Source organism: Hypanus sabinus, chromosome 3 (assembly GCF_030144855.1).
Source record: "Hypanus sabinus isolate sHypSab1 chromosome 3, sHypSab1.hap1, whole genome shotgun sequence".
In the NCBI taxonomy this organism is placed as follows: domain Eukaryota; kingdom Metazoa; phylum Chordata; class Chondrichthyes; order Myliobatiformes; family Dasyatidae; genus Hypanus; species Hypanus sabinus.
Genome location: NC_082708.1, coordinates 144,033,077 through 144,050,734, shown reverse-complemented (window position 1 = coordinate 144,050,734; position 17,658 = coordinate 144,033,077). Strand labels below are relative to the sequence as shown.

The window sequence follows — 17,658 nt, the reverse complement described above, 5'->3', positions numbered from 1 at the left end:
GTAGGAAATAGATTGTTAACTTTTCCCCAGAATAAAAAGATACACAAAGGAAACTATGAGTTCTGTGAAATCCACCATTTTCTTTCCAGGACTTCTGTGTAGCTGATGGATTAAAGCAGAGGAGCCAGAACAGCCCATGCCTGGATTTTGAATGAGGGGCTATACATCAGCATTTTGAATGAGGGGCTATACCACTGCTATCAGTGTAGACCTTCATATCAAAGTCTACTTCTCTGTTACACTGGTGATTTGCATGACCAGATCCCAGCTTTGGATGCCTGATTCAGGTAGGCACCTTTCTAAGTAATCTATTTACTCATTGCACAGTTCTTCGCTGACACTCCACTCCCCCAAATTGTAAACACAGCCCCCAGCTACTCTCCAACTCCTGACCACTGATATGCTCAGCGTGTACTTCTTGCCTAAAAATTTTAGCCTAGCCCTTTCCTCCCCGAGTCTCCTCACACAACCCTCAATCCTACACTGACCTCATGGCTTGCTTTCAACCTACTAATACCTGATAGCTACCCTCTGCCACGATTGACCTTCACCACACCCCAGGACAAACATTGCAATGAGAACTTGGACTTGGTACAACCTCAGGTTTCCTTTGTGTGTTCTGTCATGAGCTATTCAACAGCCTACAATGCTTTGGTCTTGTGCAGTTCTGAATTCAGAACCAGAAAATCCCTGACCAAAGGGAGCATTAATATAACAGTGTATAGCAAGTTGATCTTTGCTGTATACTCTCATATTTATACTCCCAAATAAGCACCATTCCATTTCTCCTTGCTCGTTTGAATATAATGTTACTGCTTTCTGTATAAATGTTGTTTATATGGAATTAATATTTAAATGGAAACAGACTTCAACTCTATTATGACTTTAACATTTTATATTTATAATTACCAAAACATCTTAAGAAATACTGCTGGTAATATCTCTTACATGTGCTGAACTCATTAAGATTAAAAAACATGGAAGAATGAAAACAAGAATGATTAACACATTCTTTTTCTTTTAAACCATCCAGGTGGCAATATAACCAGAATAAAAACAAGAGAACAATTTTACAATAATTACAAAAACTTGGAAAGCATAAATACCACTAATTATTCATTCAAAAAACAGTGACACAAGCAATATTTGCATAATGGATCCAATCAGAAATGAACACTCAGGGATACAATTACAATAGTTATGTATACAATGAAATCGGCCCTAGGCCCAAAAGTATTGAGCTGCTATAAATGCAATTGCAGAATAATCTCTGATCAAAACATGCTGCCCAATTCATCTCAATGGCAAATTTATACAAAATTGCAACAAAGTATTCTAAATTAAGTCTGTGCTAATTTTTCAACCCACTCCATTAAGAGGATATATTTGAAGTATTCAAACAAATAAAATGGTTCTAGAGGGTGATTGGTGAATGAAATTTCATTTGTTAATGTAACAAGCTGCAGCAGTCTAAATTTAGGATGCACACTGGGTACAGATAGAAGAGTTACAACATTTAAGATAAAGTTAGATAAATGTGGATGGTTTAAGATTATGATAAAGTTAAATCTAAGATGCTTAATTTTACCTGTAATAATATTTAAAAAACATGCACATTAATGTAATAGAGAAAAATACATAGGAAATGTAAAAATTAAGTCATATAGAAAATGAACCCATTTCTAAGAAACATATACTTGGGAGTTTTAATTGGGATGGTAGTTTGCATGTGTTTTACCAAGCATGTCTTCTGATTCTGCTACACATAGAATTCTGGAAGTACTTTTTGGTTACGTTCTTGTTTAGTTGAAGTCAGGCTCTTAAAACACTGTTTTTCTGGTGGACTTGCTAATAAAATAGTACCTTGGGGTACAATTTGTATCAGCTTGAGTGAAGGAAGTCAATGCCAGTCTGTTTGGGCATGTGGCTGATGTGGTTGATTATTTGGCAATGTGTAAAGCTGCAAGATCTGAGGTAAAGTTTGCAGCAAATGTGCAGCTATATTATGCACTGGATTATTAACTGGAGTAGTATAACACTGGGACATTGGTATATTGAGAAATAACTGAGGGTCTTATGATGTATGACATTTTATAGTGCATTTACTAGGTTTTCCCATTGTCGGGAAAAAAATCAATCGCTCTCCATGCTGGTCACTGCTTTTTAGTCACATGTTTAAAGAGACCCTCTCTCCTTGAGTCTCCAGAGCACCATCAGAGGACCAGGGGCCCTACTCTCCCATCTTCTTTCCCAGGCTACATTTGATTGTAGAACAATTCTCAACATTTCCTCCAGACACAATACATCATTGCTTTGATAGAGATCAATTTGAATAAGTCTATTCATTTATCTATCGATTTATTCAGTTTTCAGCATGGAGCCATTTATTGACCATCTCTTTTTCCCCTTGAGAAGGTGATAATAATGGCTTCCTAGGCTGTTTCAGAGAACAGGAGCATCCGATAGACTGTATTCAATTAATGGACCAACCGGGCAAAGTTGGCAGAACTTCCTTTAAGGGTTTTACTGGACCAAGTGTGTTCAATCAGGTCTATTGCTTTTGAGGTCTTTATTACTTTGTTGTTCCACATTCCATCTAATTAACAGGAATTTAAATTCTGTAGCTAACATAGAATTGTACGCTGAATTGGTCCTAAGTCTCTGGATAATTAATTTAGGCTTTTGGGTCATCAGTTGAGTGAATTAATAGCTACATAACTGTTTAAGATTATGTGTAACTGATGATTTGCAGCCCTTTGCTGATGACAGCAACCAACGGGTGTGCCATCTGCATACAACACTGATATAATTTCTAAGCAACCCTGCATTCCACTCAGCATTTGTGAAGGATTCCCAGATGTCAGTGGAGATATTGTGGTTTTTCAAGGAAGCTGTGGAACATCCTTGAATCTTTTCCTTTAGCCACCTGGTAATATCTACTGATGACAGAGCTCAAAAGACTGCAATATGATGGAGCAGGTAGTGCTGCTGCCTCCAAAGTTCTCGTGATCCAGATTTGATCCTGACATTGGGTACCAATTAGGTGGAGTTTGCATAATCCCGATGTGACTGCACGTATTACCTGCTCACATCACCTGTTTCTCCACCACCCAGGTGTTCTGGTTTCCTCTTACAACCCAAAGCTGAGGAGCTAAGTGGTTATTGTAAATTGTCCCTTGTGTAGGTGGGTGGTTGAAGAATCAGAGCCGGTATAATCAGGAAGTTTGAGAAAGACTGTAAAGGAATAAATCGGAGAATGAGATAAATGAGAAGGCTCCGAGAACCAGCATAGACTTGATGAATCAAATGACTTTCTTCTCTGCAACAAACGTATGAAAATTTGAATCTGGATGCATAAGTATTGTCTGTGATGGGATACTAGTGGTCAGTATCCAAATAATATGGCAACAGAGTTTATGAAGTGAAATTAGGGCATTAACACTGGGTGAGTTTTATTGGTACAACAAAACCTCTAAATCTTTCACAAGTGGTGATGTTTTTCTAGTGCCTTTAGATACCTACACTTAACAGAGAACCAGTAGTATATATGGAAGGTCAGGGATTACTGCTGCTGATAGACCATGAATTTTTTGCCACTTTTGAAGTCTTGATTTTTAAACAACCCTACCCTCAATCAGGTGTAGTGATGCACAGAAAACATTGTTGAATCCCATCACTCATGCCTACTTTCACTCAGAAGTGGCCTGTTTTTATCAGAGTTGCACTGTGTATCTTAATAATAAATGTAGCTATTGTAAGGAAGGACAAACTCATTTAAAGTCTTTGACTCTGTCACCCAGGACAATGGAGCACCTTCAGTTCTCTGAATAAATTATATTTGCTTCACAATGGCATGCAAGTCATCAGTCTAACCATGGAAACTACAACTGTGCAGATTGCATCATTACCTTGACACTTTCAATCTTTCTCACTGTAATGCTGCACCTCATATCCGATAAGCCTCCTGCTGGAGTGGAAATAATTTACAGCACTAATGGTAAATTACTCCTAAATAATCTACACTCTACAACCAAGGTCATCCCAACCTCAGTTCTTAACTTCAAATAGGCCAAGGGTGTTTATGCTAGCATATGTCTACAGGCTGACATTCTAGTCAAATACTGAAGCACTGGAGAAATGGGCTTTATATCCATAAATCAACATTTAGCACAAATACTGAGGTACCTCAAAAATATCCCCTTCATGGCACCATACTGTTAACAGCGAATAGAATTGCACCATCAGGTAGGAGGTACAGAAACCTGAAGGCACACACTCAGCGATTCAGGAACAGCTTCTTCCCCTCTGCCATCCGATTCCTAAATGGACACTGAATCTTTGGACACTACCTCACTTTTTTTTAATATACAGTATTTCTGTTTTTGCACGATTTAAAAAAAATCTATTCAATATACATAATTGATTTACTTATTTATTATTTTTTCCCCTCTGCTAGATTATGTATTGCATTGAACTGCCGCTGCTAAGTTAAAAAATTACACAGCGCATGCCGGTGATAATAAACCTGATTCTGATTCTGGTTATATTGTGTCTCTAAATCATCTATCCCTCACCTTAAATCTATGTCTTCTGGTTACAGACATTTCTGCTAAGGGAGAAAGTTTATCTATTCCCTTCATAATTTTTTTTATACTTAGTTTAGAACACCCCTCCTCTTCTACGCCAGAGAAAACATCAGTGCAAATGATAACCAAAACAAACAATAAATGCAAGAACAGTGCCCTTATGAGGCTGGGCTGAAGTAGTTATCAATATACAGCAAAGGTGAAATGTTGCATTTATGGTACTCACAGTCTTTTCTTATCCACCACACGTTTGACTCGAATTGCTCTTTGTTCGGAGTACACTTTACAAACATCTGTCAAAGCAGACAAGATCGATTGATGCTCGAACAAAAAAATTTTATTTGGGTTACAAGCTTTTTAAGTAATTTATGATACCAAGTAGCACCAATATTTTAGTATTAGTGAGGTATTAAAACACTAAAATCAATTCAGAATGCCAGGGTCCGAAGGAGATTAAGTTTTTGTAGATATCTTTAAAGCTTGATATTCCCATTAAAGATACAATCCTGCTGTTCCATCTAAGCCATTCAGTACTTTCCTGTGGGAAAGGAGTGAGGAAGGTTTATTGGTTTAGGTTTTGACATGAGGGAATATTTACATTTTTCTTTTTGCACAGAGGTAAGATTTTAAAAACATACCCTTCACTCCAGAGCAAGTAACCCCATTCTGATAACTAATAACTTTTCTTGATAATTCTACGCATATATTAGGCCAATTGAAGTGGTGGAATTTAATGTCTGGAGAACACAATGTCATATACTGTATTCTGCCAACCGAGCAGATTGAAATCTGCAATTCTGCTACATCCCGACATGAATAGTGGTGGACAATTAAATGGATAACTCAGATTAGGTTAGATTTTTAAAGATTAGCTTTATTTGTCACACGTATGGTGAAAACATACTGTTTCATACTGTGAAATGTGCCATTTTGTGTCAACAGGGATTGTGCTGGGGCAGCCTGTAAGCATTGCTATGTTTCTGGTACAAACAGAACATGCTCACAGTTTAATAACCTTAATGTGGACTATGAGAGGATACTGGAGTACCTGGAGGAAACCCACATGGTCGTGGGGAGAAGATCCAGACGCCTCAGATACAGTGGCAGGAATTGAACCCTGAATGTGATCGCTTGCATTGTAAAATGTTACACCAACTACTTCCCCTTTAGTTTGACACCCCCCCCACCATTAGTGTCTTAAGTCAACATGATTCGCCTGTAATATCAAGAAATGACTAAGCACATTGGATACAGCAAACATATGGGATATTCATAGCTGTGGAACACCTTGTACTCCAGAACTAACTGTGCCTCCAACCAAATGAATCAGGTACAGTTACATCTACCCATAAAATGGAAAATTGTCCAGGTAGGAGGACAAACACAGTTCAGCTAATTATCATCCAATCATCAGCAAAGTGACAGAAGATGCTGTCAACAATGTTATTTAGTAACATTGCTCTTAAGTACAATGAACTACCAGTAAGTACCAGTGACGACTAGATAAGAAAAGAGAATAACTGGAATAAAAAGAGTTCTGAATGTACAACCTGCAGTCAGTTACATCAAATTCAAACCATAATTATTGATTGGTGTTCATGGGTTATTCAGGCCACGGGCAATTAATGCTATTATAATTGCCAAGTTTTGAAATGGGGCTGGGTGGGAGAAAGGATGTTGTGTAATGTACAGGAATAATAACCCAAAAATAGATATTCATCACTTTAGGAATCTAAAATTTTATTCCATCCAGCTATATGCTGCTTTGGAATTAAAGGAAGGATTTAGTCCTATTACACTGTTGAAATATGTACAATGTGCAATACTGAATCTGCCTTTGTCTCTTAAGTGATCTCCCTGCCATCTGTATGGATGCCAACTAGCTTCAAGGGCATCGACTAAACCATTTGATTAACATTTTATAACTACTGTTGTGGAGGGATATCAGTTTGCAGTACCTGCAAGCAGCAAGTATCTGTCAAAGCAATCCTACTGTTTTGAAAAAGGTGTTCTGGAAACCACAAATCAGCTTAAGTAACAACAGAGTTAATTCATGAGTTAGAGTTCTAAATAATTTATCAATAATGCTCTATTTAAGCTCTGAAAATGCAGATATCACAACATAGGCTTTTTACTTTGATGCATCTTATCAAATGACCTATTTCAGAATGTTGCCAACAATCCTGCTCCAAGGATCTCTTGTTTCCCTTCTGGCTGTTTCTCAGTCCACAGCCTTGACCTTTGCTTCTCCTGGCTCTCTGGCCTCACTCTCAGGGTGTTCACAGGAGCTTTGACCTCAATTTCTGGCCTCCTTCCTGGCTATTTTAATGGATTCTGGCCTCACTTTTAGCTGTTCCCAGGTTCCCTCTGATCTTCCTCACAGCAGCTCCTGGAGCATTATTAACTATGTTCGTGATTTAAAAGATTAAGCTATAGTCTAATGGACTTTAATATTGTCACTTGTGGAGGATTATGTAATCATAAACAGGCTTGTGACAGATCAGGTAATGGGAGGACAATACAATTATAGCCCCTGGGTTCACTAAATTACCAGATATTACATGTATAAAATCTGAATCTAAGATGGTAAAAATCAAAGAAATCTCTTTGATGCTGGACACAAATAAGATATTTGAATTACGAATGAAAACCATCACACATAGCAAATTAACTTGGCTATCATTTTTGTCATGTTCAACCAAGATTTTGGTGGACTCCTTTGGTCTGATTTAGAGTACACTCACTAATTCTTGAATCCTAACCATCCTGTGTTACTGATAATTTTGAGTTCTGACACACTTGGATTCACTGCAGAAATCTATGATTTTTATTCCATATAACCAATTTAATAAGGCAGTATTTCATGCAGCAAATATTTCTGTGGCATTTCTTAAAGTCTGAAACAATTCCCAAGATCCAATCAAAAACATACATTACACTTACTTTTCAGGTAAACTTCAAGCAGGTCTAAAACACCTTCTCGATGCTCCTTTACTTGGGCAGAACTCACATTCCTGATGGCTGCATCAGAAAGAGTGACCTTTAAAGCAATTATTATCCATAATTTTCTGAAACTTCCTGCTACATTAACTCAATAATTAAATGTGTTAACTGTCTTAGTATTTAGTGATCTGTTATTTAAATAGCCACATAAAATTCACTTAATTTAGCATATGTTTAATTGCAAGTATTCATCAGAGTCTCATTCTTTATTTTCAGCATAAATGCTCTGACAGAAATCCAACACAATTTACTTCAACTAAATTATTTAAATTGGGAAGATTTTACCATGGAACCAGTGTACAGAGTCACCATAAGGAAGTGTGGTATGGTTTGCAGAGAAGGAGGTCAAACATTTTTCAGGGGAAGGGGCAGAGTTCAAGGAAGAATACTAACAGGAGTAGAAATCTGTCTTCCACTAAATACGCTTGACATGTACAGAGTTCAATGCACTCAAGTTACTATATCACACATTAAATGCATGCACCAGAGAACAAATTTCTACCTCAGGGTATTTAAGATGAATTGTGGTCAGAAGGACAGTTTGAAAGTTTGACCAGGGTGATCTTGGCACAGATGAAGTGCTGTTGTGCTGACACTTCGCTAATAAAACATAAAATACTGTGAATACTCAGAAGGTAATTCAGCTCAGCATCTATGGAGAATGGAACATGCAGTTACTATTTCTGGTCATCAACCATTTATCTGGACATTAAATGTTCACTCTGTTTTTTCACTCCACAGACTTCGGTTAGCCACTATTTCTTGTTTGTGTTTTAGATTTCTGATGTGGCTCCTACAGGTTGTTTAACCAGTGTTGCAAGGCCAGTTGTGGTTGAACTCCCTAAAATCCCTTCCCCATCAGACAGGGTCAAGACATGTTGTGGAAATTTTGGTTCAATCTACTTCTACGCGTGCAGTGGCATACTACGGAAATAGCAAAAAATAACTTTCTAAATTAAGTCAATTGACAACAGTGAACATAAATCAATACCTCCACTTGTTTTTATTAATTTTGTTAAGAATTCCAAGAACAGTTTCATTTTTATAAAAGTGTAGCCTCTTTAGAGATTTTTAGAGATGAAACTGCAGTTTCATTTTTGTGCACTGTTTACCTTCTGCCTTCAACTGTTGGATGGCATCAGAGCAGGTTCTCATAAAAATCTGTGCATCCTGGTCAATCTGGTCACGTTCACTGTCTGTCATACGAGAATACTCCAACATTCCAAAACTGGGAATTGAAGAAAACATGATAAGTAAGACCAAAAATTCAAAATAAAAATAATACAGAAAATGCTCGAAGTGAGTCTGTTCCAGTAGCACCAGGAAGAGGAAGGCTGGGATGGAATATTTTCTCCGTACAAACTGTCCAAATTGCAGTGTAATTTCACATTTATATTTCAGATTTCCAAAAGCTGCAATATTTTTGTTCAACATTAAAAACTGCTTAATTTGATGATGGTAGTGAAAACTGGTAATAGTTGGATTGTCTATATTTGAAACTTAAGGTAATGAGATCTTCTCAAGATGGATACCTACCATCGCAGCCATTCTCTTTTCTCCCTATACCTTCTGGGAGAAGATACAGGAGCTTGAAGACCAAGACAACCAGACTTGAGAACAGCTTCTTCCCCATTGCTATCAGATTTCTGAAGCAATCTCTTCCTCCAGATCCTCATCCAATGTTTTCAGACCTCTTCCATTATTGTGGTTTCAGCATTCCTTTTTGCACTACTTCAGCTTGCATCGCTATACTCTGCACCATTCCGTACACCGGTGCTTGTCACATTGTTTATTGTTGTATTTGTTAGTACTATGTGCACTGTTAACACACGAGCAAAGAAATTCGTTGCAACTTGCTGTATTTGACAAACTAATCTGAATCTGGAAAAACGCTGATTGAAGGGAAGAATCCTGTTGTCGAGGTCCACTTAAGAAGTATTATTAGAAGCGGACTGAAGAAAAGGGTTTTAACAGAAGATGTAAATTAATAGATAAAATCATGAATGTCACAATCTCTGGGTTACCAACCGGGTCCCATGCAAATTGACATTAGACCTGTCATCTTTGTCCATGCCAGACAAAATGTCATTCTAAACCAACCTAAATGGCTGATTCTTAACTACCCTTTAAAGTAACCTACGTGAAGTCAAGTACAAGCTTCAGGGTTCTATTTTTCTAATCTGTGAAATCCAATGTCCATCTTTTTCCTTTCAACCAGTTTCCCTCCACACAGCCACCTCTACTTGCACAAACTTAAGGTGATATCATTAATAATTTCTTCAAAATCTATTCCTATCTTCAAAAAGTCTCTCCTGATGATCGATAAACTAGCCACTGTACTGTTTGAAGCTTAGACAGTATTTTACAAATAAGGAATCTAGAGATTTACTTGCCCATTAGCCAGTTAGTTATATTGCCAAGTCTGTGATAGCCATCTAGAAGCACTTAGTCCTGTAGCTGGTTGAATGAGCAGACTATTTCAGTACAGTAATAGTTTGGAACGTTACTTGATTAGTATTGATTTTAGCATAAACCTGTAGTTAAACACTGAACTACTTTAAAGCTTCCAGTACAATATTTGGCACTTTGAGTGCACCATGGCAATCAATGATACTTCACAAGTGCAATGAAGCACACAGCAATGCAGTAATTATGTTTCATTGTCTAGCTCACTTTAACCCTATAACCCAGAAGAAGGCTGCTATTGTGATCAAGTTAACTTTTGATTTTTGTTTGCCCTAAACATTTCAGGTTTTTTAATTTAGCCTGAGCACCTGCCACAAGCAGGACTTGCTGGCGGCCAACCATTTTTAATTCCAATTCCCATTCCAAGTGTCAATCCATGCCCTCCTCTTGTGCTAAGATGAGGCCACCTTCAGGGTGGAGGAGCAACACATTATATTTCGTCTGGGTACCCTCCAACCTGATGGCATGAATATCGATGCTCCTTCATCTCCTTCTGGTGAACAAAACCGTTCAACTTCTTCCTCTATTCCCAACTCTGACCTTTTTCCCTTCCTCCTTTTCTTTCTCCTATGGTCCACTCTCCTCTCTTATCAGATCCTTTCTTCTCCAGCCCTTAACTTTTCCCACTCACCTGGCTTCACCTATCAATTCTTTCCCCTCCTCCCACCCTTTAATTCAGGCATCTCCGCCCTTTCTTCTCAATCCTGAAGAAGGCCTTGGCCCAAAACATTGACTGTTCACTCTTTTCCATAGAAGCTGCCTGACCTGCTGAGTTCCTCCAGCATTTTGTGTGTGTTGCTTTGGATTTCCAGCATCTGCAGATTTTCTCGTGTTTGTGATAGAAAATGATTTGCTATGTGGGGAATCTAAATTATGTTTAGCAATACGAATTAAGATGTTCCCACAGAGACATTTGAAGAATACTTCTGCAGTTTCTATAACATACTTGGTGAATTATGATATTATTTTCTTAAAATTTTGATAAATAGCCCAACCAATTCTTCTCAGGCAGTCCCTTGAAATCAAGGATAATGTGTTTCCACTCTATTTTATGGTTCTTTAGGTGACTGACGAGGAAATGCAGACTATTCCACAGATCGAGCAGGTAGTTCACGAGGTTATGCCCTCTGCCATTTATGCAGGGCTGCTGTGTGCAACTGATGTATGGATTCATAGTTCTCAAAACCATCCAACTGTGCAATTAATGGGTCAGGGCTTCTTCAAAGTTAGAAAGAAGAATATAAGTTTGTAGATGCCGGAATCCAGAGCCACAATTTGCTGGAGGAGCTCAGCAAGTCGAGCAATCTTAGGGGTGGGTGGGGGAGGAATTCTTAAGTGTTTGACAGCATGTCACATTTTTCTTGGAGGCGTTGAGCACATCTTTGAATCTCTTCCTCCATCTGCATGGTAATCCAGACCCACGACTCAGTTTGGAACAGAATGCTGCTTCAGGAGTGTGGATATGACGTGCCCTGCTCAACTCAATCCAATCCATGATGTCTAATTAGGTCCAATTGCTGTGAATGTTGGCTTAGGAGAGGACACACTGGCTTGCTTATCCTTCCAGTGTTGTACAGGAGAGCCTAATTGGTAGAGGACCTCTGTCATGCAGATGTTGAATATGAGGCCATACAATCCTATCCTGTACTTTGGTGGACAGGTTAGTGACATGGAGCTTGACCTTCATTTCAATCAATACTCACAAGTAACAATACAGGCTAGGGCAATATCTTAAAAAAAAAATAAATTCATTGTGCATTTTGTGAAGTAAACATTTTCCTGTTTTGCACAGCACATTATGATTTCAATCAACTTTGAATGCTCCTCCTTAGTTAAACTTAGTTACAGTTCTTCACAATGATCCATAACTTGATGGACTCAGCTAATCAAGAATTGTTGTCTCTGGTCCTTGTTGTCAAGGTTTGATTCTTGCTGACTCTTTATTGTAAGGTGGCAAGGTAAAGCAAAGCTCCCTATAGCCAATGAACAGGCTTTAGGTTTGATTTGCTTAGGCCCTAACCAAAGAATGACTTTGACAGCAGCAAAATCTTCACCTTCTGCCATAGCTGGGCGATTTTCATTTATGAATTTACAACCTCTCTCATACTCAAAAACATTTTAAAAAGTATTTTCAATCATTTAAAAATATATCAAAGATAAATGTGATGAAAAAGTTAAGAAAACATTCACCAACCACCATTTACATTAAAGTAACATCAAAAAGCCTCTTCCTAAGCACTGCCATTAAAATGGAGTGAAGATGTAACTTCACTCCATTTCTGGACTTTAATGGGAAATATGCTATTCCTCTGTCAGAGTAGAACATGGATGGAAATGGCTGGCCACATTCAGTACAACTTAATACAATATTCTAGCCACTGCAAAAGTGATTGTCACAGGATCAGATGAAGATTTCTAACATTTCAAAGAAAATGACAAGGTCACACTTTTATCCATGCCTAGTTGTTTTGTTGATGGTTTTACCCTGATTTTTACTTAACAGCAATCAATAATAAATTATAGGCTTTGACTGAGTATTAATAAAGTAAGGACAGTGTATGTCTTGGCAGAGAGCTTACTGGTGATCAGGTTCTGTTTGTAATGACTTGCTTATCCTACAGATATCTTTAAGATAGAACATTGATGTCAAAGTCAGATTTGCATATTTGAAGGAAACAACTGAAATTAACGTAGAGCGTACTTCTGAGCAATATTCTGATGATATCTTCACAGTGATATTTAATTTAAGATTACGGTACATATGGTGTTTTATGATGATCATGACTTTGAAAAGCCATTGTTACTGATCAGCTATCTTTGCTCTGTTCAGTCCTCTATGAATAAATTTAACTCCTGCTTATTTTGACACTGCCAGTGAAGTTATTTACTGGAGTACCTCAACATCAGTTTTCAACAGACTGATTGACTTCAATAACAAACAACTAAAGGTTTTCCGGCTCCTGTACCTCCTTCCCAATGACAGTAACAAGAGGAGGAATATCCTGAATGGTGAGGGCTCTTGGTGATGGAATCCAAGTTCTTGAGACATCGCCCCTTGAAGGTCCTCAGTAAAGGAGAGATTGCACCTGTAGTTGAACTGGTGAGACTATAACCCTCTGGAGCATCTTGCAAACCTGTGCATTAGTGCCTCCATACCAGGCTGTGAAGCCAGCAGCCAGAATGTACATCTGTAGAAATTTGTAAAGAGTCTTTGGAGACATAATAAATCTCTTCAAACTCCTAATGAAGTAAAGGCCATGTAGTGCCTTCTTCATGATGACATTAATGTGTTGGGCTTAAGATAGATCTCTGACATATTGACACCCTGGAACTTGATGCTGCTCATCTTTTCCACTGCTGACCCCTCAGTGAGAACTATTGTGTCTTCTCCTGACTTCCCCTTTCCGGAGGCTACAATCAATTCCTTGGTCTTGCTGATGTTGAGATGTTTTGTGCAAGGTTATTGTGGCAACACCAGTTAACCAGCAGATTGATGCCATTCCTGTACACCTCTTTGACACCATCTGAGATTTTAATCAACAACATTGATATAACCTGCAAAATTTATAGATAGTATCTGAGCTGTGCCTAGCCACGTGCAGCATACATCTTTGAGATTGACATGGTAGTACTGCAGCTAGCATAACACTATTGTACTGCCAGTTGTAAGAATGGGGTTTAATTCTCTCTGCTGTCTGTAAGGTTTTTCTAGATTCTCCCCATGACTGCTTGGATTTTCTCTTTCCTCCCACGTTGCAAAGACATACAAGTTGTGGGCATGCTTTGCATCAGAAGCATGGCAATACTTGAGAGCCACCCAACACAATCCTCGCTGATTTGATTTGAAGCAAAGGCTATATTTCACTGTATGTTTCAGTGTAAATGTGACAAATAAAGCTCATCTTTTTCTATTTAATAACCATTATTAGTGTAATTAGGATTTCTTTTCATTTAATATTGATTTTATGTACAAAAACAATAAGAATTCTATCAAATCAGTCACTTCCATTATCCAGACTCAATCCATAATTGATTGTTCATAATTACTATTTGGATTAGCAAAGCAGACTAACTCTGTAAATATTTTGGATTTCATTTTCAGTCTTGAGTTTCCATGGAACTTCCTTTCTGCTCCTAAATATTTGGAGACTGGCACCATGCTCACAGTCCTGGAAGCTTTTCTATGTATTCAGCTGTTCAATGTTTGGCCTACCACCATAATGTGCATATGTTCAATCTATTCCTCATTCTGTATATCATTGCATATTGGGGTTCTTCCTGGCAAACTTAGCCAAATTCGGGATGAGATGTTAAAAAGTAAAAATGTATCAATATCATGATATTCAGACATCTACACATCAAGGAAGCTTTGGAGTTTAGATACAGATTTATTTATCACATGTACATTGAAACATACAATGACATTTGTTATTTGCATTAACAACCAAAACATCCAAGGACATGCTGGGGTAGCCCAGAAGTGTCAGCACACATTCTGGTGCCAGCATAACAGGCTTACAGTGTTCAGCAGAATAACAGAAGCAAAACAACAAAACAAAACAACAGTAAAACAAGCATCTTTGCCACCCTCCTGCACAGACAGGACTACAACCCCAGTACAGGCCATCGCCGGGACTCTCGTCCTTGGTTGTGGACTCTCAGACATAGATATTGGGCCTCCACTTCACACTAGGCCCCAGGACTCACTAATCATGGTGCGACCTTCAGGCCTGAATCCCAGGACTCGCCGGTCTGGATCTAACCTTTGGGTCTCACCTTCTGGACTGTATGGCCCTCTGGCCCGTGTGATCTGGGCCCGTGTGACTTCTTCAGGCCTCTACCTTTAGTCTTCAAACTTTCAGTCTTCTATTTCCAGACTTCAATTTTTGGTTTTGCTGTCCAGTATAAGACTCACAGATCATGGGTTTGACCTCTGGGCCTCAACTTCTGGACTCACATGGAACTCCAATCCCAGCAACCTGAGTGGTCACACCCCTCATGACTCCTGCATGTACCCAGGACACGGCACCCATCTGACATGGGTCCAAGACTAACCAATCTGGGATCACCGGTCTCTTCAGTGCCTGCCAACCTATGCTCCAGGATCACTGATGCTTGACCACGGGGTGCTTCGATTCAGACTCAAACTCTTACCCAGACTATTCATTTACTGCCCCTGACTTCTGACTCACTCCAACCTGACCCCTAACTCGCCATGCTTAACCCCCACATCATCGATTTGCAAATCAGAGCAGCTACTTTACTGGAAAGTAATGTACGCAATTTCTTGCTGTAAAGAATGCATTAAAAATAAGCTTCAAATCATTGGCACTTTGACAAACACAGTAAACCATCAACATTTCAAAAGTGAGATTATATTCAGTAGTGCAACACATACAAACCAATAGCAAAATGCAGTGACTTACTCCAGGGTGCTCCAGTTTCCCCACTATACCTCAAGATGTGTCGATTGTTAGATTAAATTGGTCACTCTAATTTGCCCCTAGTTTGTACGTGTCAGGTAGAATTTGTAGAGGGAATCGATAGGAATGTGGGTTACAAGAATAGTTAGAGGAGGAATGGCATTGCTTTGTGAGCAGGGCACAAAGTCAATGGCTCCCATCTAAGTAATGAGAAAACATGAACACTTATGTCAATATTTTCTTTTTTTCTGAATTTTATTTCTGGTTACTTTTACATATGGGGAGAGAACCAAAATGTTGCTCAGTTCCTGCATGCAGATCATCCACTTTCATTGTGTCAACGCTCTATATTTCATGTTTTGCTATTTTACTTTGTTTCAGGTTAATGAATTGCCTGTTTGACGATAATAAAACAAATTGGATTTATAGAAGGTTTCCAATGTATGCCCTGAGGTTTTATAAAGTGGAAAATAATACTCAGGATAAAAATCACTGAATTTATTCATACTATCAATTTACAGTGGGAAAATAACATTATATAGGCTACAATAATATTAATATTTATAGCTTCCTTTATATAAAATTCAATTGGCTTCTTGCTTTCATCTGTCAAATTTTTAAATTGACAATCTCCATCATTTCAATAGTTTGACAGTAAGTACTGAGAGTAGCCAAACTATTGGTTAGCAAACCAGCAGTATTTCAAATGGGGCAATTACTTATGATACTCTTTGCTTGTTTAATGTACATGCATGGGAGAAAAATATGACACTCAAGTTAATGAACCTCAAGTTAGATATAGCCCTTGTGGCTAAAGGGATCAGGGGGTATGGAGAGAAAGCAGGTACAGGGTTCTGAGTTGGATGATCAGTCATGATCATATTGAATGGTGGTGCAGGCTCAAAGAGCCGAATGGCCTACTCCTGCACCTATTTTCTGTGTTTCTATGTCCTTGGCTCTATGTGTTAAACGCACAATTTAGCTCGCTTGTAGACCTCAGTCAGTTTGGATTGGTAAAAATATCTCCACAATGTCCATCAAGTACAAGCGTACCACAAGGCTGTGTGCTTAGCTGCTTGCTCTACTTGCTTTACACTTATGACTGTGAGGCAAAGCTCAGCTTCAATGCTAAATTTAAGTTTGATGATACCACTGTCATTGGCCAAATCAAAGGTGTTGATTAATCAACACATGGGTGGAAGACTGAATGTTTGGCTGAGTTGCACTACAGCAACAACCTCTTACTCAAAGTCAGCAAGACCAAGGAGCTGATTACTGACCTCAGGAAGAGGAAACTGGAGGTCCTCATCAGGAAATCAGAGGTGTAGAGCCTCTGCAACTTTAAGTTTCTCGGTGTTATAATTTCAGAGGACCTGTCCTGGGTCCAGCACACAAAGGCAAGAATGATGAAAGCACAGCAGCACCTCTGCTTCCTTATAAGTTTATGAAGATTCAGTATGACATCTAAAATTTTAACAAACTTCTATAGAAGTGTGGTGGAGAGTATATTGACTGGTTGCATCATGGCATAATCTGGAAACACCAATGTCCTTAAATGGAAAATTCTACAAAAAGTAGTGAATATGGCCCAGTCCATCACGGGTAAACCCCTCTTCACCACCGGGCACATCTACATAGAGCGCTGTCACAGGAAAGCAACATCCATCATCAAGGACCCCCAACATGCAGGTCATGCTCTCTTCTCGCTGCTGCCATCAGGAAGAAGGTACAGGAGACTCAGGACTCACACTATGAGGTTCAGGAACAGTTATTACCCCTCAACCACCAGATTCTTGAACTAGTGAGTAACTTCACTTATTCCATTACTGAACTGTTCCCACAACCTATGGACTCACTTTCAAGTACTCTTCATCTCATGTTCTTTTAGTTATTAATTATTATTTCTTTTCTCTTTTTTATTTCCGTTTGTTGTCTTTTGCACATTGGTTGTTAGTTCGTCCTGCTGGGTGTGGTCTTTCATTGATTTTGATACTTGGATTTAGTGAGTATGCCCACAAGGAAACGAATCTCAGGGTTGTATATGGTGGCATATATGTACTTTGATAATAAATTTAATTTGAACTCCAGTAGCAAAGGTGGAAGTGGAGTTAAGATGGCACTAAACGGTGACTCCTTTGCTTGCATCTTTGGAAACAGCTTTATTTCCATCTTTAATATCT

General features: G+C 38.6%; 1 protein-coding gene across 1 annotated transcript in view; it reads right to left on the bottom strand.

Moving 5' to 3' along the window:
- stx18 (syntaxin 18) overlaps positions 1-17,658 on the bottom strand; it is a 198,238-nt gene that overhangs the window by 34,202 nt on the left and 146,378 nt on the right. Inside the window, exons 3-5 of the mRNA XM_059965274.1 lie at positions 8,702-8,817; positions 7,530-7,607; positions 4,813-4,879 (exon numbers count right to left, since the gene is read on the bottom strand). Coding sequence (XP_059821257.1) covers positions 4,813-4,879; positions 7,530-7,607; positions 8,702-8,817 — 261 coding nt within the window. The remainder of the gene's footprint in view (positions 1-4,812; positions 4,880-7,529; positions 7,608-8,701; positions 8,818-17,658) is intronic.